At 41.0% G+C, this 23743-nt stretch overlaps 2 protein-coding genes across 2 annotated transcripts in view; one reads left to right on the plus strand and one right to left on the minus strand.

The window, feature by feature from the left end:
• The window catches only part of Mphosph10 (M-phase phosphoprotein 10), a 16430-nt gene extending 7155 nt beyond the window's left edge, over positions 1–9275 (minus strand). Inside the window, exons 1-6 of the mRNA XM_055623222.1 lie at positions 8879–9275; positions 6262–6943; positions 5503–5648; positions 4019–4181; positions 2285–2426; positions 818–885 (exon numbers count right to left, since the gene is read on the minus strand). Coding sequence (XP_055479197.1) covers positions 818–885; positions 2285–2426; positions 4019–4181; positions 5503–5648; positions 6262–6943; positions 8879–8967 — 1290 coding nt within the window. The 5' untranslated portion in view covers positions 8968–9275. The remainder of the gene's footprint in view (positions 1–817; positions 886–2284; positions 2427–4018; positions 4182–5502; positions 5649–6261; positions 6944–8878) is intronic.
• Positions 9276–9532: 257 nt separating this feature from the next.
• The window catches only part of Mcee (methylmalonyl-CoA epimerase), a 26123-nt gene continuing 11912 nt past the window's right edge, over positions 9533–23743 (plus strand). Inside the window, exons 1-2 of the mRNA XM_055623604.1 lie at positions 9533–9678; positions 18928–19265. Coding sequence (XP_055479579.1) covers positions 9633–9678; positions 18928–19265 — 384 coding nt within the window. The 5' untranslated portion in view covers positions 9533–9632. The remainder of the gene's footprint in view (positions 9679–18927; positions 19266–23743) is intronic.

A 23743-nucleotide genomic window follows, 5' to 3' on the forward strand; every position in this document is an offset into this window, starting at 1 on the left:
AAAAAAAAAAAAAAAAAAAAAAAAAAAAAAAAAAGATTTTTTTTTCTAAGTCACAAATAATAAAGCGATGAAGAGCAAAGAGGACATTATAGCCAAATATTTGTTTTAAATTAATCTTCTCCAATTTTGTTTTAAAGTAGTCTTTCTCTTGGTTACCAACTTTAATTTCCTTGTCACCATTTGCTAGGAACTGAACCAGAGCCTCACGCATGCCAAGCAAAGGTTCTAACAGAGGCACACCACCAGCCCTTAGATTTATTTTACTTTAGGGCCATTTCTCCAGCCCATCTTACCACATAATAAAATAAACCTAGTTCTTGTACTTTATTCTAAAATTTAAGGTACTCTCATACAGTATCATCTGCTCTGGCTCCTCCATTTAGACAGATTAAGGAAGTCTCTTACTGTACTTGTTACATAATGCCTATTTTTATTCTAAGCTTAAAAAACCAGATCAACACCCCAAAATTTTTTGCTAGTTCATTAACATCTGAAAAGATCCACCTTGATTTACTACAGCAGATACTGTGCCTAGACTGAGGAAGGGTCCTGGGTATGACCACAGCAAGCCAGATGTCCATCCTTAGCTCTACTGTCCCCCAGTCAACAAGATGCAGGAGAGAAGATACTGGCCACTCTTCCCATCAGGCATGCTGCTTTCTTGGGTGTGAGTAAAGAGCAATGCCCTACAGTGAAGGTGAAAATACCTGTGGTCCAGTCTCAGGGCTTTAAAGCCAAGAGGATCAAGTACAAATTAACAAAGCATTATTTCTAAAAATTGCGGTTAACATTAAATTAAAATTCAATTCTTACTGACCTGATCTCGTATCCTCTGTTTAATGATATCTTCTAGCTGAAGGGTAGTTTCCTCTGTAATTACAGGGGCTAAAAGAAACACAACACATGTTCTTTAGAAAAATACAAAGCAGACCAGGTATTTGCAAATCTTTGTCAGACCCACAACATAAGCAGCACCAGAGAACTTACTAAAAATACAAATTCGTAGGCCAACCATACACCTTCTAATCAGACAGTGGAGAATTGGTTATAGTGTTCTATAACCAATTTAGGCCTGGATTCTATTTAGGCCTGGATCCTGCCACAGTTCACCAAACTGTTCACAATTAAACTGCAAACCCTGGCTATCTCATCAAGTTCTTTCTTGTATCCATTAAGTTCAAAGCTGGGAGTGGTGGTACAAGCCTTTCATCCCAGCACTCAAGAGGCAGAAGCAGGTAGCTAAGGCCAATCTGGTTTACAGAGTGAATTCTCGAATAGCCAGGGCTACACAGAGACCCTTTTTTTTTTGGGGGGGGGGGGGGGGGGGGGGAAAGGAGGGAAAAAAGTTCAAATAAGTTTATATTTTATTTCTACAGAAAAAAATTCTCCCTTTCCCTTTGTGTATGTGTGTGTACGTGTATGTATGTCTGTGTCTCACACAGCCCAGGCTGGGCCTCAAACTGGCCAAGTAACCTAAGGATGATTTTGAACTTCTGTTGGACCTCTGACACTTCTGCTTTTACCTCAAGTGCTAGCAGAGGCCATCATGCCTGGATTCCGCAGAATAAGGGATCACAGGGATCATATGCAGGAATTCAAGCATCCTAGGCAAACATTCCACCTGTATCTGTTGGTCCATCTGGGATTCAGTGAGCCCTCTGAAGTTCCTCCAAGTGTGAGAACCATAAAACTTGAATGGATATGGTAAATGACAACACTCCCATCCCAAAGCCCTAGGACACCCTCACTCTCCTGTGTGAGAGGCTGCATGTGCACACATGCGTACGTGTCATGCGGAGGCCAGAAGCCAACACTGCACACCTTATTGGAATGCCCTCCGGCTTACTAGCCCTAAGACATCAATTCCACCAGACTAGTTGGTCAGCTCTCTCCAGCGTCTTCAGCACTAGGATTACAGCCTTTTGTGTGTGGACAGGCGATCTTAATTTAGGTCTGCATGCTTACAAAACAAGTTTTTGTTTTTTTAACAACACAGCCATTTTTCAGCCTCTGAAAATTACTTTTTAGTGATGGGGAAATGGCATACATCATCACAAAGATGAACAGGAGACGGAAGGCAAAGATTGCAAACTGTTACCAATTGGTGAATTAAATGGCACACAGATATCCACTACACTATTTTTTCTCAACTTTTCTGTATGATTGCAAATTTTTTTAAAACAAGAAGCAGGGAAAAAAATAAACACTTCTCAAAATCTTTCTGAAACTAACTACAGAAAAAGCACAAAAGTAGACACATGTGGCAGGTCAGCAGGCCCCATACCCATCCTGACAGCATGGTCAAAGTGGAGGGTCTCTTCTAGCAGACTGTTCTCTGGCCGCTTCTGTGCTGTCACTTCCCCTTGAAGCTGCCAAGGCTTTTGTTCCAACAACTCTTTTTCCAAAGATGCAATTTTTTCATTCATCTAGGAAATAAGACAGGAGTTATCTGAAATGCTTGTTTACTAATGGACTAAATTTCCAGAAGTGGCAGGGTCTCTTTGAGGGCTCTGTTCTACTCAAATGATCTAAATCTTTACAAGCCACTAGCATGCTGAATTATTACACCCTAAAGTAATTTTTGTCTCTGAATATTAGCTTTGATGGTGCCTGGCTCTTGACTCCAATCCCAACTTTCTCATTTCTATCCCATAGTAAACAATTTTAAAGACATTGGCAGACACATAGTTTTATCTTACAGAATCTTCCTGTTTTCCTATTTGCCCTTCTGTTCACCTATTAGATCTGAACTGGATTTTCTGCAAATAACAGTGCTTTCACTTTAGCCTTCTTTATCTTTTACACAAACAAGTCTAAAATAGACGTTAGGTAACAGTGGGGATTGTAACAATGGACATGTTTGTCTTATTCTTGTTCTAGAATCGGGTCAATAACCATGATGGCAGCCCTTGACCCAATGTATTTAGTTCACTGAATAAAAAAAGAAATAAAATTTGGTCAAATTTCCCTGACATACCTAGAAGTGATCACATTTTTTTTTTCTCCTCAATCTCTAAAACAAGAGTTGTGCATAATTTCCTAATACTGAATTAAACAAATGAGGCCCATCTGACTTTGTGGTATTGCTCTCATCAAATTTTTTGGATTCTTAGATCACTACTCAATAATGAGGCTAACAACTATGTGGATAATTACATGTTGAATCAGATTTAGTTAGTCCCATTTATAAATTCTGCTTTACTTTTTATATGTGAATATCAACTAAACACTAAATTACTTATTTCTTGAAGGTCTGTATAATTCCTCCGTGAAACCAAGCTTTTTTGGGGAGGTAGGGAGGAGTGGGGTGGGAAGACATTAAGGTAGCAACTCACTATAAAGCTATTTCCTTTAGACTTTCTATCTCTTCTAGGGACAAGGTGACAATCCTCAACTTAATTCAAACTGCTTTTAAAAAACAATTCTTTAGGTAATTATGATATTCTTATTTCCATGTGATGTAATTTTACAATGAATAAGTGACAGGACCAAAGGACAAGGGCCAAACTAAAGTTATTAAAATTAGTTGCATATATATCATCTGTGTGGCATTCATTACACTAAAGAGACGTGCTTCCTAGAGCAGCTGAAAAGTTACACAGGATGGGTAAGCAGAAGCACTCCACAGTCAGGAAAACAAGCAGAGAGAAACAAATATTTTACAACCTGGCTCCAAATGAAGGTAACAGGCTAAGAAATGGAGGCACTAACTTATACAAATTATAAAATGCTTTTCATGTGGTATCTATATACAATCTACGAAGGATTGTTATTATTATTTCTTTTATGAGAGAAGGTTGGCTATGTAGTCTCTGCAGGTTTGATGCTCACTATGTAGCCCATGTTGATCGTGAACTTGACATAACCCTCCTGTCTCCCAAGTGCTGGATTTACAGGAATACACAATAATACCTAGCTTAGTATACATAATCTTTAGGAGCAAGGAATTTGCTTTTAAAAGAATAGTTTAGTTTGTGAGTTCCTACCATGTTAAACATACGACAACACTCCTAATTACCTTCTCCTGTCTCTTTTCAAAAGAGGATTTAACTTCATCACATTCCTGCTTTACAGCTAAGGGACTTGTATCTTCAGCCTCATCATCATCTGGCAAAGCAAAGGTCACTCTTTTCAAGCCTTCTTTATGTTGCTCATTATCCTCCAGGTCATTATCTTCATCCCTGTAATTCCATGATGGTTATCAAAAGAAAAACACTATAAGTCACTAGAAACACAAAGATAAATATTCCAATTACAAAGTACTTTTTAATACCTAATGTTATGCAATATTCAGAATTTCCAGGGTTGCTAAGTCTCTAAAGAACAAAATACATTTTTTTTTATTATTTTCTATACATGACATGTGTGGGCATGTGTACCACAATATGAATGTGGAGGCCACAAGAAAACTTTTATGAGTTTAAAGGGATCAAATATTCTGATCACTTAGTCTCTTGCACGGCAAGTGCTTTTATCCATGGAACCATCTCACTGGCCCAAAAGAAACAGATTTTTTTCTTTCTTTCTTTCTTTTACGTTTTGTTTTGTTGTTTTTGAAACAGCCCTCACACATCCCTGGCTATCTTTGAACTCTCCTGGTAAACTAGGCTCAACTAAAAAAGAGATCTACCTCTTCTTTCCAAGTGCTATGATTACTTATAAGCCATTACACCTGGCTAAGGAGGAGAGGGGTTTTTTTGCTTTTTGTTTTGTTTTGTTTTGTTTTTAAGTGAAATGCTGGCTATGTTGAAAGAGAACAAAAGTACTAATACATCAAATATATTATTCATCAGCCCATGATACAAAATGCTTAAAAAAAAAATAACACCAGGAGCTAGAGAGATTGCTAAGAACACTGGCTGCTCTTTTAGAGATTCAATTCCCAGCACTTACATGGAGGCTCACAAATGTTGGGTGGCCCTAGATCTCCCATCCCAGGGGAGCTAACAGTTTTCTCGCCTCTGCAGGCACCAAACACATATATGGTATGCGAACATACATATAAAAAAAATTCATACACATAAAATAAATTTTAAAAACTTAAAAAAAATATATATATATATTATTGGTACAAAACTCAAATGCAAGTTTCTTTCTTACAATATAAAAGGCTAGTTGGGCAGTGGTGACATACACCTTTAATCCCAGCACTCAGGAGGCAGAGGCAGGTAGATCTCTGTGAGTTTGGGGCTAGCCTGGTCTACAGAGGAAGTTCCAAGATAGCCAGGGCTACACAAAAAAACCCTGTCCCAAAAAAACAACAAATAAATAAAAATAAAATAATAAAAGGCAAACTACTCCTGCTGGCGCAAATTTTCTTTTTTAAATGATCTTCAATATCCTTGAAATTCAGAGACATTTTTTAGCTGTCCGATATCTGAGAGCCTTCTACTAGATTTGGAGTCTAACTTCTGATATGAATTTGACAACTCTGAGTTCATACTTTACACCTGTGGGGGGACCACTCCTCATACAAACTGAAGAAAGATTTGAAATGCTTACATTTCAAACATGCTTTCCTCCGTTCCTTCAGCAAGTTCTTCTTTGTCTGAATCTAGCTCATCATCAACAACACTGGCTGAGTCACCATCACTTTCAACTGGATCAAAGAAGTCCTTATATTTCAGATTTCTAGAACTTTTATTTGACTAAAATAAAACAGATTTTTGAAAAGTTTAAAGATAGAAAAATGTATAAATGCATTCATGTGCCTATGTACATTATTCACGCATACAAAATGATCTCTAATGTTAACACTATTCCAGCCAAAAATAGTTATTAGGGAAACTAACAACCACCATAAAACCATTAGGACACTTGAAACAATGAATTGAATGAAAGTACACACCTACTTATAACACATTAAATAGGACTACACAATTCCATATCTTAAAACTTCTAACTACTATTATTTAAGTAAACAGATAAGTTAAATAAAACTCCAAATTGGTAATTGTTAAAAGCATCTCTTGGCCTTTTTGTTTCTTTTTTATATTTATTGGGGAGAGGGGAATGTTTTGAGACAGGGTCTCATCATTTAGCCCAGGCTGGTTTTGAACACATAATCTTCCTGCCTCAGCCTCCCACTGTTGAGGCTTACACTCTTGTACCTTTGGTTCAGTTTTTAAATTTAATTAATTTCTTTTTTTTTTTTTTTAATACTTCACTTGTTCTCTCATGAAATTTGAGGCACAATAAATTTCTCCTTGGGAAAATGTAACATTTAATTTAAAGAGAAGGTTTCTTTTCCTAAATCCTTACCTTAATTTTCTGCTGTCCAAACAGCCCTCCCTCACCTTCATCCGAATCAATGTCTTCAAACAGGTCAATATCTTCCTCCTCCTCTTCATCATCAGGTTTTTTTTCCTCTTCTTTTTCCATTTTTTCTAAAAAGTTCTCCATTTCAGATAGTTTGAAGAATTTATCATCTACTACAGACTTTTCTTTTGTTTTTCCAGATGGCTTGATTTGCATCTTGGTCTGCTGTTCCAATTTGCCAATATCAAAGTCAAGGTCTGAATCCTCATCACTGAAATCTGGACTCTTCCTTGGGTCAGATTTGCTTGAGCTTTCGGCTTTCTCCTTCCCTTTAGGAACATCACCATCTGTGGCTGTTAGTTGTTCCTCCTCCAAATCTGTCTCTAGATTCTCCTGGCTGTCAGCCTCCATCTCTGAGGCATCCTCTTCACACTCCTCTTCTTCACTTTCTGGGAGAAGGCTGATATCTTCATCCTCAATTGTTTCACTAACTGCATTCTGGAAATATTGTAAGACTGGTTCATTTTGCAATTCTAGTTGTTGCCAAATTTGTTCATCATCAAAATTGTTTATCTCAAGTTTTTGTAAAGGACTTCCAGAGATTTGGCCATTCTCTAATATTTTATTAAAATCATACAGAACTTTTGTTAGAGAAGTAAAGTTTGATGCTAGTCCATTTTGAATCCTATTGGGAAATGAGATTAAGTGAGAAAAATTATACAACATCGAGAATTATGAAATAAAAGAAAAAAATAAAAACCATACCTTATTTGCAAAATAAAATGTAAATGAAGCACCAATTTCAAGTACAGATTCTGGTTCCTAACAGTGTGTATCTTGCTGATAAGGCAAACTATAAGTCTCTGACTTTGCTGTATAGACTAAAGGCTGGAAAATCACTACTCATCTACTTACCTGGAGATACCCAGTAAGTCAGCCTTAAATCCCTGCTACATTATATACACTCTTCATTTATTATTCATTTGGCAAGTGATTGCCATCTGGCTATAAGTCTGGAAAATTTTCTACGGATATAACATCTGAAACGAGATCTACAGATAAAAAGAGACTATATAGTAAAGATCTGGGAACATGTATTCTGATTATAAGAAGCATTTAGAACAAACGCCCTGAAAAAGAGTTGAGTTTAGTCACTGGGAAGAATAGCAAGACCAAGACAACTGTAGTGTGACTGAGGAAGCTGAATTTGAGACTACGGTTATAGATTCTGGAGCCCAACCCCCAAACCATGCAGGGATTCAGAGACAGGAACTTGTCATTCTAAGTAATAATAAGAACACAGAATGCTGCAAGAAAAAGGATGAAATGATTGATTTACAATTCAGAAAAGAAAGGATAATAAAGAGTTGTTAGGAAGCTGAAGCAACATCCAAAGTATGACGGAAGTTTATGTTAGTCATGATAGTGAGTATGGCAAATAGAAATCTACGTCTAAATATAATTTAGAAGGACTCACAGGATGATAATGAATCAGAGAAAATACTTTTTTAAAAAAACAGGAAAAGAAAGACATTGAGGAAGTGGACTAGCTAAATCTGAAGAAATGAAATGATAGAACTGCCATTTACTGGGGCAGTAAAGGTAAGCTTGGGTAGTGGTAAAGTAAAGGTAAGCTTAGAAGGGCAGGGAAGCTGCCCTTTGGACACAGTGCTCTGTGATATTAAGAGTATGGATTTGCAATATAAGCTCAAGTCATAATTTTATAGAACTTAATCGAAGTGCTGGGTTGGCAGAAGTCTGTCCTAATTTTCTTTCTTTTTCTTCTTTCATACATACACCCCTATTGCTGCCTCTCCTCCCTCGATCCCTCCCACCCACCTCCCATCTCCCCATAGGGCCACTGCTCCTGGTTACCCTTTAGAAAAAAGCAAGCCTCCTAGGAATATCAACCGAACACAGCTTAACAAGATGCAATAAGACCAGGCACAAACCCTTATATCAAAGCTGGACAAGGCAACCCAGTAGGAGGAAAAGAATCCCAAGAGTCAGAGACACCTCACTCCCACTGATAGGAGTCCCACAAAAACCTTAGGCCAAACAACCATAACATATATGCAGAGGACCAAGAGCAGACCCATGCAGGTTCCAAGGTTGCCTCTTCAGTCTCTGTGAGCCCCTAGGAGCCCAGTTTCGTTGATTCTGTGGGCCGTGTTTTTGTGGTGTCCTGGACACCTCTGGCTCCTGCAATCCTTCCTCCCCGTCTTCCGAGAGGTTCCTGAGCTTTGCCTAATGTTTGGCTGTCAGTCGTGACACGCAACAAGTACATACTTTCAATAAGGCTTAATGACAGGTAAGTGCTGGGTACTGAGGACACAAATTCAGAAGGCGTAATCGTCATGCAATAAGGTAGCATGTGTCATAAGGCTCTCTAAACGCTAATTAACTGAGCTTTGTTTTAGTTCAATAGCCTACAAGTGGGAGATTTACAGTGTACCGCTTTCACCGTTAAAAGTTTGACAGGCCAAGGAAGCAAAACGTGTCCGAATTTGGGGTCAGGCAACCTGAACTTCCCTACCAGCCTCTCGGCGGTTGCCTGATGCCGGCCCGCCCAGCACCCGTGCGATGCGGGCCGCTCTCCCAGGCCTGGGTCTGTACTTACGTGAGGAAGCACTCGGGTCGGCTGGTGGCTTTCCTGACTTCCCTCAAACACCGTTCCAGGGTCTGTCGACGCAACAAGCGAGGCGCCATAGCTATCAACTACAGCGCCACACGAGGGCTGAGAGCCTGCCGGAAGCCGTACGGCAAACACGCCTTCCGCAACCTGGAGCTCAGAGCCTAAGGTTCCGCTACACGCAGGTTCCGGCCCGGCACCCGGACGGTGTCTAGAGCACTGCGAACGCTTCTGCTGGGCATGCGTGAGGGTGGGGCAGAAAGCCGGAAAGAGCTATTGGTTACCTCGAGCGGCTTGGCAATTTCTCCAAATGGTTTGTTTTGTATACCTAAGAGAACCACGGTGGTGTCACGTGACCGCTTCCTGTTTCTGCTTTCGCTACAATAGGTGTTTTAACGTAACGGTAAAAAAAAAAAAAAAAAGGCGCTTCACGCCGCGTCATCACGATCCAAGGCCTCGCGCCCCGCTACTGCCCCGTTTTTCCCGACCTCTGTTGCCGTCAGCTTCTGAGTCTTGTGGTCCCGCCCCGGCCCCACGCCCCACGCCCCGCCCCTTGCCCTCTCTCCCTGCTCATTGCAGCGGTCAGTCCAGCTTCCCCAAGGTTATTTCGGGATCCCGGACTCGCGCCCCGCCCCTGTCGTTCTCCCCGCCCACTTCAGCTTTAGACACGCCCAGTCCCCGCCCCCTGCCTAGTCCTGTCCACTTCGCCCTATATCGCCGTGCAAGCGAGTAGCTTCAGGACATGAACGGTGTAGTGAAGGCCGCCGCGTTGGCTGCGGGCGCTACAGGTGAATACCGAACACCGTCAGGGGCTCCGGGACGCGGGGCGCGCTGGACGGGAGGTCGCGGGTGGCCAAGGGCTGGGTCTGAAGTGCTAGGCTCCCTGAGCTGCGTTCTCTTAGCGCGGGAAGTCGTTATTGTCCATCTCTCTGCTATTGGGTTGCCCTTGGCAAACGTGGACCAGACAGGTCACCTACCCAGGAGCACAGGTAAGGCAGAGACTGCAGTAAATCTCGAGCTACTCGAGCTACCATAAACACGCTGTAAGAGACAGGAGAAACCAGCAAAGTGGCAACTCCTGTAAAGTCTGAGTCCAATCATGTTTTACACACCTACCCCATTATATTTTTCATCTGACATAAACATAAATGGGAAAGGAACAAGCAGAAGGATTCGTAAGTTCCTTGAGTTCTTTCGACTTCTATCTCTTTTCTTGTTACGCAGAATCGTGGTGACATATACCCAAGTTTTCTGTCTGTCTCACTTTTTCCTCTTCCATTTTCTTTTCTTTCAGTGTTGGCAGTTGCTACCCTCAGTCTGGGATTTTCTATTTGGAAGAAAATATAAGGCAGTATCGTTCCAGAGATACTCTGTTACATTTGTGGCAAATCCTTTAGCTAGCTAGCATACTCAAGAGGTGTTCAGAGGACTTGACTTTTATTAATATTATACTTCTTGCCTGGAAATTTCTATCTCCTCTTTGCTGAAACCTACTAGTCATCTTTCAGAGTCAGCTCTGAAACTGAATTTGTTTTTTTGTGGATCCCTCTAACCTTTCTGGCCAATCACAAAACCACTTGTCTGCCCTAACCCCCTCCTCCCAAAAGGTACAACTTTGTGTGTGTGTGTGTAAGAGAGAGAGTATTGTATCAAAAGGCAGAGACAATAATTAAAATGATTTTCTGGTTACTAGCTAATGCTGAAGTTTTGCTAATACTCCCTGTTGATAAAGTTTTCTATATGCCTGGTCAAATGTAAGCTACCGTCTTGGCTCATTCATCATAAGTTGTTTTTTTTTTTTTTTTTTTTTTTTTTTTTTTTTTTTTATTAAAAATTTTTTTTTTTTTTTTGTTTTTTTTTTTTTTTTTTGTAAATGTTAAAGCAGAATCACATATTCTCTTTTGCAAGCTCTTAGAAAGAAGGCATTGCTTGTCAGATATATGCTAATGATATTAAAAGTTGAGAATCTGGGCTGAGACTGTAACTCTGTAGAGTGCTTTCCTAATGTGCTCAAAGCCTGGATTCAGGCTTCATTCCCACACAAACCACCATGGTGGTGAACACCTGTCATCCCGGCGCTTGGAAAATAGACAGAGAAGGATCAGAAGTTCACTTTCATCCTCAGCTACAAACCAAGTTTGAGGATAATCTAAGATACATGAAACTCTATCTCAAAGTAAAATGATATATTCTTTTTAAGTTGAGGAGCAAAGGGTTGTCAAGGACTCGGGATATAGTTTCATGGAGCAGTACTGGTCTAGTATATGCAAGGCCAGGGGTTTGACTCCCAGCATGGAAGAAAAAGAAAAGGAAACGGGCTACAGAGGAATGAGTTTGACACAGTAGTTTCTCAAATAAACTCTGATGTCCGACAAACCTGGGCTCAAGGCTCTACTTCACCACTTAAGTGATGCCGAGGAAATGAACCTAATCTCTGTGGGCCTAATTCCATATTCTGAAAATGGGGGCCATAGTACCCAACCTCCAGGATCTCAGTAAAGATTAAATAACAAAGGTAGTCAGTGCACCTTTGTCATTATTTCTATTTTATCTCTATTTTATGGCCATGTGGACTAAAAGGCAAAGTCGTGCTACCGTACTGTGCCCTCCCACATCAGCATTTGTGCTTTCACAACGTAGTTTGGAAGGACAATGAATTTGGCAAGATTTTGTAATAGCATTGATGCATAAATACAGCAGTGAAATAAAACCATGGGTCTGTACAGGGTAGAGGGTAGAATCCAATTTTACTCTTCCAATTCTGTCCTCTACAGATGATGAATCCTAGCAGTTAGCGAAAACAAGGAGGGTTCCTAGAAACTGAGGCATACAGCATTGGGAGGGTGGAGCTGGTTTAGAGGTTGCTCAGAGGCAGATTTATTATTTAGTTTCCACTTCTACGGTATATGAAAAGAAGTCCCCAAGTGACAGACTGGCCATAAGCTGTATATGTGAGTCACGATAGTTTTGTTGTGAGCTGCAGATCAAACCCAGAGCTTTATGTATGCGTAGTAAGTGCTCTGTCACTGATCTCTACACTTTTGTCAGTGGGAGGGTTATTAAGAACAGATTTTAGCTCAGAAAGACTGTAATTTGTATTCCTTTACCAAAAAGCAAGCACAGAGGTATGTCTCTAATACCATCAAGATGTCAGCAGTCAGAAAATACTTGAATACTTTCAACTGTTTCTAAAACCACACACCTCATGATACATTCCAGAGTGAAAGATGAGTTAGGGGCTGGTGAAATGAGCCTATAAATATTAGTATTTGGGAGGTGGAGACAAGAAGATGTGTGGCCTACCACTGCAATGTGGTCAAACTACCCAAGGCGACAGCCTCAAAGAAAATTGACTCTCCCTCTCCCACCAGCTGTCAGTTGTCAATACTGCTCAGCTAGAGATGGGACTTCATGCCCACCTCTCTTTTCATGATAGGATTTTGTCTGGATTGAATTTTTGTATGTCTTTTGAACGCTGTCATAACTGCTGTGAATTCAGATAGGAGGCTGCACTGCTGTATTCTTTGTCGTTATTATCCACTGCTTCTGGCTCTTACATTTTTTTCTTCCCCCCTCTTCCACAGTAATCCTTGAGTTTGGGAGGAGGAGATGTGGTATATATGCTCCATTTAAGACTGAGCAATACCTTATTTTCTATATCTTGAGCAGTTTCAAGTTTCAAGTATATAATCACCGTATACTTAAATAGAAGCTTCCCTAATGAGGGTTGAGAGATGCACTAGTCTATGGGTATAATGATAAGTCATTAAAAGTCAGTTCAAAACTATGCCCATTTAACAGTGTGATAGGGGTAGGGCCTATGACCTGTCTAGCCAGTTTCTTTACTTATAATGGTGTTGGGTATGGTCTCAACTTATGGAACAGGTCCTTTAAATCCAATCAGAAAGTTGGTGGTTACTCTCATCACATCTTTGCCATTGTTGCATCAGTGGGACTGTCTTGTCAGCTGGCGATTGCAGCTGTCAGGGTTCACAGTTAGGGAAGACTGATGAATAATTTACTCTTCAAGCAGTGTGCATAGCACCTTCCAGCATCTGAAAGAAAGTCGACAGTGATGAAGCCTCCAGTGGGTACCAGCTTGTTTTCTTCGTGTTTTGTGACCTAAATATGTGGTATATCATCAGCAGTAGGAGTTCGGGAGGCTAACTAAAAGCATTGGCACTAGCTTGTAGTTTGGGGACTCTGTGGTACTCATTAGGCTTAACAGCTCCAAAAGAGGTAAGCCATTTTGGCACTGGGCTTTTTATTTGTTATTCGGTGTATCAAGCAGAGGCGTTGTTGCCTCATTATAAGGCAACTCTATTTAAATTATGTCATATATATAATACATATTTCTAGTATTTATAATTTATAATATTATTTATATTATAGTGTACAGCATTGGGGTTTATAAACTGGTTTATAGGTTGCTGAAAGGAAAATTTATTGTTTAGTTTCTGTTTCTATGTTATAGGAAAAGAAGTTCCCCAAATGAAGAAATAGTCATGAGCAGTATATATGAATCAGAGGGCTTTTATTTTGTTTAATGTGGGAGATCAAACCCAGAGCTTTGTCCATGCTAACCAAGTTCTGCCATTGAGCTATACTCCCCCATCAGAGTTGGAAGTGTGTGTGTGTGTGTGTGTGTGTGTGGTGTTCTATATGAATATCCACAATATGTATATGGAAGCTTCTACAGTAGTAAGTTTCCATATGGTCTTTAGCATTAATTATCCTTCACCCTCTTCCCTCCTACCCCCACTCAATTTAACCTTTCCTCTTCATTACTCCCTTTGATACTTCATGCTACCATCTTTTATCTTGTAGTCATCTTTGTACTCCTGTTTTTAACCCTCTTGCCTATAAGTGTCTTACAGGTTTATTCACAGATGGTTGTGCAAGATAACTCTTCCTTAATGACAAATTAAACATTCTGAAGATCAAAGGATTGAGACTCTGTCATGCCGTCTGAGCTGGAGCAGAGAACCTAACACTAGAGTTATGACTTTCCAAGAGTCTGGATAAAAATAATATTTTTATTTTTATAAATAAAAATAGGAGATGGCCGAGGAGATGGCCCGGTCAGTAAAGTGGCTGCAAGTGTGACGAGCTGAGTGCTGATCCTCAGCACACATGTAAAAATCGTTAGGTATGATTGCACATATCCGCCCTAGTTGTGGCACTGCAGAAGGAGCACAGCCAGGTCTCCAGAGCTCGCTAATAGTCAGCCAGTTACCATGGGATTCATTTAGAGAACTATCTCCAAAGCAAACATATAAGGAAACATATAATTTCATCTTCTGGCCTTTGTGAACATGTACACACACACACACTTGGCTTGATGTGATAATCCATAATATATACATGCATAAGAATATCACATTGTAAATTTTCAGCATATATGATTTATACTTGTCAATCATATCTCAATAAAACTGTAGAGGGGTGGAATCGCATCATTTTAGACTCTTTATTTCCGGTTGCTTGTTCTATAAGATTTTATTCACAGACTCTTGCTGTAGAATCATACCTCTTCCTCCTGTAGATAAAGTTCATGTAACTATTAAAAATGTACAATATTTGTTAAATTTGTGATCTTGTACAAGTGTCATCTTTATCATGTTGCAGAATGGCTTCATAACCCAAAAGGAAGTTCACATGTATTAAGCAGTTACTCTCTGTCTGAGCTTTATTTCTATTGCTGTGAAGACACCACAACCAAGGCAACTTACAGAAGAAAGAATTTATTGGGGCCTTTAGTTCCAGAGAGCAAGTCTGTGACCATCATGGTAGGAAGCACGGCAGCAGGCAAGCAGGCAGGCATGTTGCTGGAACAGTAGCTTAGAGCATATCTTTATGAGCAAGTGGGGTGGAGAGAAAGAGACAGTAGGTCTGGTGTAGACTTCTGAAACCTCAAAGCCCACCCTCAGTGGCGTAACTCCAAGAAGGCCACACCTCCTAATCATTCCTCCACAGTTTCACCAACTGGGGAGCAAGCATTCAAATATACGAGTCTATGGGAGCCGTTCTCATTCAGACCACCACAATCCCCATTCTCTCTTCCCTCTAGTCTCTAGTAATCATCATTCTGCCTGCCTCTTTACTGTGAACTAATTTAGATGCTTGATATAAGTGGGATCATACTGTGTATGACTTTATGTCCAGCTCTTATCATTTAGTCCAATCTTTTAGAGGTTCTTCCTTGTTAGAGTGTCAGTAATAGACCATTGTTTGTCTTGTGGGAATATTGCTGCTGTGAACATGTATTTTGTTTGAGTTTTTATTTGCAGGTTTGTTTGAGTACTTAGGAATAGATATTTGGTCCTGTGATAATTCTGTGTTTAATTTTTGTTTTGAGTAATTGCTGAACTATTGAATTACAACCACAGCATTTTACCTTTGTTCAATACTGTACAAGCTTTTCAACTTCTTTCTTTTTTCCTTGCTTTTTTGTTGGGCATAAAGCAGTGCATTTCACCATGTATTGCTCTTGTCTTCCTTGACAAACACCAATGCTACTGAGTGTCTGATGTGCCTGTTGACTATTTTTGTATCCTATCCTTTTATCTGTCTGTCTACCTACCTAGCTGGCTAGCTATTTGAGGCAAGGTCTTCCTGTGTAGTTCTGGCTGGCCTGGATCTGCTTTGTAGCTCTGGCTGTGAACTCCCAGATATCCCCCTGCCTCTGCCTCCTGAGTGTTGGAATTGAAGTTGTGTGCCACCATACCAGCCCTGTCCCTTCATTTTTAAGAAAGATTTGTTTGCATATAGTGTGTTCTGCCTGCAGGCCAGAAGAGGGCACCAGATCGGGCACCAGATCTCATTATAGATGGTTGTGAGCCACCATGTGATTGCTGGGAATTGAACTCAGGACCTCTGGAAGAGCACCCAGGACTCTTAACCTCTGAGCCATCTCTCTAGGCCCTGTCCCTTCATTTTTAAGTAAACTCTGTCACTGAGTTTTCACTGATACCACAGTAACCTTCTACACCATTCCTGAAATATGTGTTATTAGGGATCAAAGAAAACAAATAAAAATAGATTTTTTTTCTCTCTCTCAAACCAGTTATTTTATCTCTAGAGAAACCAGTTACCATTTATTTCTAGATATAAGATGGTATCAAAAGTTTAGTAACTATGACATAAAGATACTATTGTCTTTCTCACAAAGAAAGTTTGTTTTCTATTAAATCAGAAGAACCAGCTGTTCTAGTGAACCAAATTATAGATAAGAAGCTATAGATAAAACTGCCACTTAGGCTTGCTTTGGCATGCCAGAGTCTGTGTTGTCCTTAGAGCAGAGGATATTAAAGTTTGCTTTCACCTGACCATCCTGTCATTTGTTTCTTTGACATTTCTGTATGTTCCTACCAGTAGTTCCTGCTAATAGTAGGACATCAGAGGTGGGACCTGGACACAATATTTGGCTTTTCTCTACAAGTTCGTACAGCACAGACTATCAGGAAGCTCACTGACATTATCCATCTACAGTGTCTTAAAACTAGAAATACTTTTTGTATTGAACCCATTGCAAACAAGTACCTTCAGGAGGGGTAGCAGTTCGACTAAAGATGTTGCTATCGTCTGTGCATTGTCCTCCACTGCTGGATCCTGGGAACCTGGGAATAAAGAAAGGGCAGACGCACATACAGAAAACCACGATGGAATAGGCTATACTCATTTTGGTGGAGGCAGCAACACAACCTTGAAACTCAGCATGTGTTTTATATGTAGCAAGTAAGGGGTAGGTGAGCTTTTTTAGGTGGGAGGTCTCTGTAAGGGAACAGTTTCAGTCATCTGGGAGGAGGAGGCTGCTGTTGCTAGATTTTGTATACATTGGTCAGCTGTTCCTAAACGTATTCCTACTTGGACCAGAGGAAGGCTTGGTCATTCCCATAGGTCTGACTACTGGGGTCCTTGACATGGCTGTGCCCATCAACAGAACACATTCACTCAGGATCTCATCCACTCCACCACACATTTGTAACACTGTGCCTTATTGAAATAGGTTTATGGAAAACGTTCATGCAATTCACTGACAAGCTAGCATTTTACATCCTTAGCTGACCCAGTCCCCCGAGTAAGTGTCTCAACAGGTGAGGTGTTCGTGGGAAGGACCAGGGATCAGAAAATATAGAAGACAGGTATCTGGGACCAGAAGTCTTGCACAAGCTGATGACTTCTACCAAGGAAGTTTATTAAGAAGGACAGAATAATGTGTGCTATTTGTAGAGTGAGATTGGACCATAGTCAGCAGAAAGCTTAATCAAACACTATCGACCAAGAGAACACAGCTGCCTTAAGATTGATAACCACAGCCCTTCAGGGGCAGAAATTCAGATTCCCAGGAACTGAAACATTAACTCCTTTGAGGCCCTAGCTCTGGCCCCAGACCCAGACCTTGTCAATTCTGCCCCTGGGCAAGTACATAGAACTAACATCCCTCTTGTCCTTTTATCAGGGCCTTTCTGGCTCCCAACACTCAGAAGTGAAAGTGGGTGAATTCACTATTTGCCTGAATAGAAAACATCATAATGTATATAGTTTTCATTCTGTGGAGTATTGATCTTAAAACCCAGTGTTTAGGAAGTAAGGAAGCAGAGTAACAGATGGAGGGACCCTCCCCCCCACACACACACATATACATCCAATCATCTTCTTCGGTTGCTGAATGTCTTAAGTTAGGTTTCTATTGCTGTGACGAGCACCACACCAAAAGCAACTTGAGGAGTAAATGGCTCTTTTTATCTTACCCTTCCCATGACAGTCCATCACTGAGGGAATTCAAGGCACGAGCTAGAGGTAGGCACTGATGCAGAGGCCATGGAGGAGTGCTGCTTGCCTCCCATGGCTTGCTTAGCCTGATTTCTTATAGCACCCAGGACCAGCCGCTGAGGAATGGCAAGACGCACAAAACCCAGATGACTCTGCCTCGTGTCTGACATAAAACTATCCAGCACACAGAGTGAAAGGGGCTCTCCACAGCCCAAAGTAGTGCTGCCTCTATTCTGTCAAAATTATATAAAGAAAGAATGTAAAACTCTGCCTCAGAAGAAACCCCAACATGGTATATACACTTTGCTCTTGTTTTCCACTGAGAAGTTAGATGTTTTCTTTAGCTGATATTAAATAAAAATACACACCCAAAGTACTGCCTAGGTATGCCTTTCGTGAATTCATTCCATGATGTGAAAAAAAAAATGTGTACAGATTGGGAAGAAAATTGCCTGCTCTTATTGAGTGTGTGTTGTTCATTGTCACATTCAGACTTACGTAAAATGCAAACGTCACTGAGTACTCTGAATATTGCAATTAGCCCTAAGTGTTACCAGAAATACAAATTACTATGAAAACTGGTGTTCTTTGTTCAGAGTGAAAGGGAAGCTCAGAATTGTATTTTAAAATGTATTTTTATTACTTTTAATTATGCGTATGTGTGTGGGCCTGTGTACATCAGTGCAGGCGCCCTTGGAGGCCAGAGGCATCTGCTCCCCCTGGAGCTAGAATTACAGGTATTTATTAACTGCTCAACATGGGTGCTGGGAACTGAATTCAGGTCCTCTCCAAGAGCAGTAAGTGCTCTTTAACCTCTGAATTATCTCTCTAGCCCAAGAATTAGATTCAAATTCTAGACAAATACCTTTTTCCCCTGTAGTCTGAACCTAGAGCCTCATGCTTATTAGTAGGTAAAAACTGCACTATTTAGGTATATCCTTGGCCTTCTTAATTTTTCATTTTAAGATAGTCTCACTAATCTGCCCATGCTGGCCTTGAACTTAAGCAGGCCTTGGCCTTCCGTTCTTGCCTCTGCCTCCAGAGTACCTGCGTTATAGATCTGTGCCATCAGGGCTGGGTGATACAGGGCTTGTTAATTCATGGCAGAGAGGAGTGAGTGAATAGTTTTTACACAGGTTTTTCCAATTTATCATCATAGATAAACAGTGAATTTTACAGCCCTTCGGTAAGTTTTTAAAAATAAATTTAGAAGGACATTAATTCTCAAAAGAGAGATGTCAATTGCTGTTCAATTTTTCCAGGGTTTTTCTCGAGAGTCCAAACTGCAGCTGCAACAGGGAGATGTTTTTCCACATCACAGTCCCTGCATCAAGCATCAAGTCCTGTGTGGAGCCTGGGCCAGCTCAATCATGTGGCCATAGCAGTGCCAGATTTGGAAAAGGCCTCATCATTTTATAGGGATGTTCTAGGGGCCCAGGTAAGTGAGGCGGTCCCTCTTCCAGAACATGGAGTATCTGTTGTTTTTGTCAACCTGGGAAACACCAAGATGGAACTGCTTCATCCCCTGGGGAGTGACAGTCCAATCGCAGGCTTCCTGCAGAAGAACAAGGCTGGAGGAATACATCACGTCTGCATTGAGGTACTTCATCATCTTAATGTCTGCTGTTTGGGGTCTCTCTCTCTCAAGCTGTGTACCCCTTAAGATTACATTTCGCCAGAACCTTTTTATTAAGTTTCAAAAGGAATTGTACTGTTATTATTCTTTAAAGTTGAGTGTGTGTGTGTGTGTGTGTGTGTGTAGTTTCCCTTTAAGAAACTATGACAATGGTATTAACGTATTTTGAGGACAGCTAGATCCAGGAGACTTAAAACAGGCCACCAAAGTGATTGTATTGATGAAATGTGGCCACTCTTGTAATAGGAATGTGAGTGCTTTTCACTATCACTATGAGACAAGTAGGCATATGAAGAAGATTTATAAAATGAGAATTTCATCAACATACCAAGGTTGTAGTTACAGCGCCAGGGATTGAACTGAGGGCCCCATGTGGGTTAAGCATGTGCCAGACACTGGCCTACATCCCATCTGAAATAGTCTTATGATTCTGTTCTATCCTTAAAAATTGAATAACTTATTCCTTATCACAAAATCAATTCATTTTCAACATACCAAGCCATGAGTGTGGAGGTCAGAGGACAACTTTCAAGAGTCAGTTCTCTGCTTCTACCATGTGTGTTCCAGGGATCAAGCTCAGGCCATCAGGATTGGTGGCAAGCACATTTATTCACTGAGCCATCTCTCTAGACTCTGAGTTTTAAATGTCTCCAAAACTTCATTTTACTAACATTATCTGAGAAAACATGAAGAAATGACAGTAACGTTCTCATTAGAGACTTTTTATCTGTATAGATGGTTGTGTTTGAACAACTTAACTGTTAGACTACCAGCAGTGCCAGTTAAGCTTTAGTTTAAATTAATTTGATGGGACAATTCATTGGCTAGACATATGACAAAATTAATGGTAAAGCCTCAGTTCTGATCCAGAAGAGTGCTAGGTTGACTAGAATGAAGTCAAGGACATATTTATATATGAGAGCCTATGTTCTGTTAAGTACCAGGAATTCAGCAAAATACATGGACCAAATACTCAGTGAGGAGGGGATATTTAACCAGTCAAGAGGACCCTACTGTGATAATGGAGTTAAGATGTGTGTCTTCTCAGTAATACAAGTGAAGTAGGCAGATATGAGGTACTTGATACACATTGTTTTATTTAACTCTCATAGCTGCTCTGTTAGGATGCTACTAACCCATACGGAAGGGAGAAAAAAACCAAGACTTGGTTAATGTGCACACAGTAACGTTAGATGTACATGGCAGGGCTCGGGTTCTGTTTTCAGGGTGTTTCCGTAAGGCCAGTCACATTCATTGTATGATCAGACCTTATAATTTGGGGTTGGGGAAACTATCCAACACAGACCAGGAACTGCTGAATCCTGGTGTTTACCCTTTCTTTCATTGTGGGGAGGCTAATTTGGGTGGAGGTTTTATCAGTAGACAGAGGGCTTGTGTAAGTCTCCCCACCCCTCCACCTGGATGAAAAGTGGACCATCTGCCTTTGAGTGTACTCTCCTTTCTCCTACACTATGTGGTCTAGGTTCCACATCAAGAGAGCTCATGCCATCAAAGGAGGCCAGCTGTGAGTCAGAAGTTCAGTTAAGTAAAGAAAAGTGGGAGTCCAGTCAAGTAACAGCAAATTCAAAAGTGGAGATCAGAAGAGGGAAATAGAAATGTTATGAGAATAAAATGAAGGTAGGTGACATGTGACAGTCTGGAAAGTGCTCAGCTGCTACTTCAGTCTGACACTCACCTGTTGCCCTGAAGTCACCACACACAGAAGTGGCTTAATTTCATGGATTTTATTTTCCAGTCCTAAACTGTCACATATGGTTTATAGGACTTCCTCAGACATTGCTGTTCAGCAGCCAACGGGAAGGGAAATTAGAGAGAGAGAATAAGGCTAAGTGCCTATTGGTGACTTAGGCATTTTATCTGTCACGTCTGCTCATGTCCTGCAGACCTGAAGTTAGTCAGATGGTACTTGTGGCTGCAAGAGACACTGGGGAATGTAGTCTGTATCTAAGGAGCTACCTGTCCCGCTGAAATAAGTTTGTATAATTAAAGGGAAAAAAGTGAGAGCATCAGTCTGGGCCAGGCTTGGCTATCAATCGCTATAACACTTGGCAAATTTAATTTATTTTTCAGGATTTATTTTATGTGTCTGGGTGTTCTGCCTACATGTATGTCTGTGCACTATATGCATACAGTTCCTGTGGAGGCCAGAAAGGGGCATAGCATCCCCAGGAACTGGGGTTTCAGACAGCCGTGAATCACCATGTAAGTGCTGAGAACTGAACTCCAGGCCTCCGGAAGAGCAGCAGGTGCTCTTAACCACTGGGCCATCTCTCTCCAGCCCCAATGTGGCAATTTTTAAAAAGAGGTATTGCCAAGATAGCCTATCCTTCTTGCTGAATGGACAGATGCTCCGAGATTAATGCATTAGTTCCTCAGAGCAGGTGGAGTACAATCTACTGCCTTTCCTTGGACAGAAAACATATTTTTGAGTGTGAATATTGAGATTTCAGCCTCAGCGTATTACAGGACTGTAGTCAATGTGTTCTGGCTGCAGGCCCTGGGTCTTGAACTGTTTTCTAAAATACCAAATGTGATAAGGCCAATTCAAAGCCCTCTCTGTGGTCAGCATTCCAGTTCCTGTGCTGTGCGGTAGAGCGGCACCACAGCACCATTTGGTTTGCGTGGGAGCTTGAGTCAGGGAGCTGGAGGTCTGCTGCACAGTTCCTGCCCAGAGTTTCTCATGGGACACAATGCTGTCCCAGATGCCTCACTCAGGTGACTGGTAGTGAGCTCACTCTTACAGCTTACCAATCAGCTGAACCTTTTTTAATAGGAGGTCCTAGAGGAGACCTCTTTGGCTTAACACGCTAAGTGTAGCTCTGAGGATAGCTGGATTTCTTTCCTTCTGAGTTTGTGTGTGTGTGTCCCACAAAATCAGGGAAGACTGTGTGCTGTCTTCTGGTGGAGCCTTCTGCTCTTGCCTACTGGTAATATGCAGGATTGAAGCAGCCTCCTTTGAGAGCAAGTCCCCAGACCCTGACTTTAAAAAAGTGTATGAGTGTTTTGCCTGTATGTATATATGTACCTGGTACCTAAAGAGGATAGAAGAGGGCATACAGGGCACTGGATCCCCAGAACCGAACTTCAGCTAAGGTGATTGTGAGCTGCCATGTGAGTTACAGAGAAAGAACAGCTGGAAGAGTAGGCAAATGCTCTTAACTGTTTAGTCATCTTTGTAGCTCCTAGCTCCTGACTCTTAGTGGGAAGAGCCATGTTTTCAAGAGGCTATGACTGTGAATGTGTTCTGAGAAAAAGGAGAATATGAATTTTTTAAAAACTCTACAGTAATCTGAATTTCAAATTACCAGAAATGGGGAACATGGGCCCAGCAGCATTCGCATATGCAAGAAGGAACAACATGTCCAGCCTTTGTGAATGTAAGAAGACTCAAGAGTGTTGGCACTCGACAAGACAGGAGGCTCATAAGCACCACATCACAAAAAAGTGTTTCCTCTAGCATTTTGGTCATCTATATCATTAAGATATGTGTGTTTCTTTTTGTTGCATGACTTTTCTGGGAAACAGGAAAGATGTCTGTCTGAACTTGAGGGAACCTTCATCCCAAAGAATAACTCATCCAAGTTTAACCTTGATGAGTAGAATGGGTTTAATTGGGGGTTTGCTTACCAGGTGGTAGATGACAGAGGAGGATTGCATCTAACTGCAGAATGAGCACCCTGCCTACCAACCCCTTGTTTTATTAGTTTCTCACTCTAGAGCAGAGCTGATGCCATAGACTTAGAGTACCATCCAGTATGAAATCAGCGGAAGTGACTACAGGCTTAGGTAACAGGGTACAAGCAAACTCAGATCCAGCAAAGTCACACTTCTGTACACTCTGTTCTTGCTCTTCCTGGGGATTCTGTTGGCCTCAGAAAACATTGTCCTGGGTAAGGATGACTTTGTTTTTCTGTAGTCTGCAATATAGACAGCTTAATGCAGTTAGCCTCAAAACGGAGTCATTCTGGATGGGATTTGGAGAACTGCACTTCTGTGAGTGTTTATAGTTCTTCTCTAGCCTGTCTGTCTTTTGCTATTTCTTTCATAATATATTTTCTTTTATCATAAGTCTACCCATTGGAGAATTAGCTTTCTTCTGTCCAGTATCAGATATGTTATTTCTCACTGGGACCTTATCTGAACTCTCTGATGCGTAGTATCTGCTGTGGACACACTCTATGGCTCTAGAAGTATAATAAATCATACTTCTGTTGATTGTAACCTGCCCAGTTTCTGGTACTGTATGATGCAGCTTCAACAGATGAGATACAGCTCTGTAAAGTGAATAGAAATCATACATGTTGAAAGATTCACACAGGATTGGTGTGTGGAGTACAAAAGCCTGGGCTGTATGTGAGAGAGTAGTGATGGACATGTGTGTGTGTGTGTGTGTGTGTGTGTGTGTGTGTGTGTGTGTGTGT

The sequence above is a fragment of the Psammomys obesus genome, unplaced genomic scaffold, assembly GCF_907164565.1.
Source record: "Psammomys obesus unplaced genomic scaffold, mPsaObe1.curated_primary_1811, whole genome shotgun sequence".
NCBI lineage: Eukaryota > Metazoa > Chordata > Mammalia > Rodentia > Muridae > Psammomys > Psammomys obesus.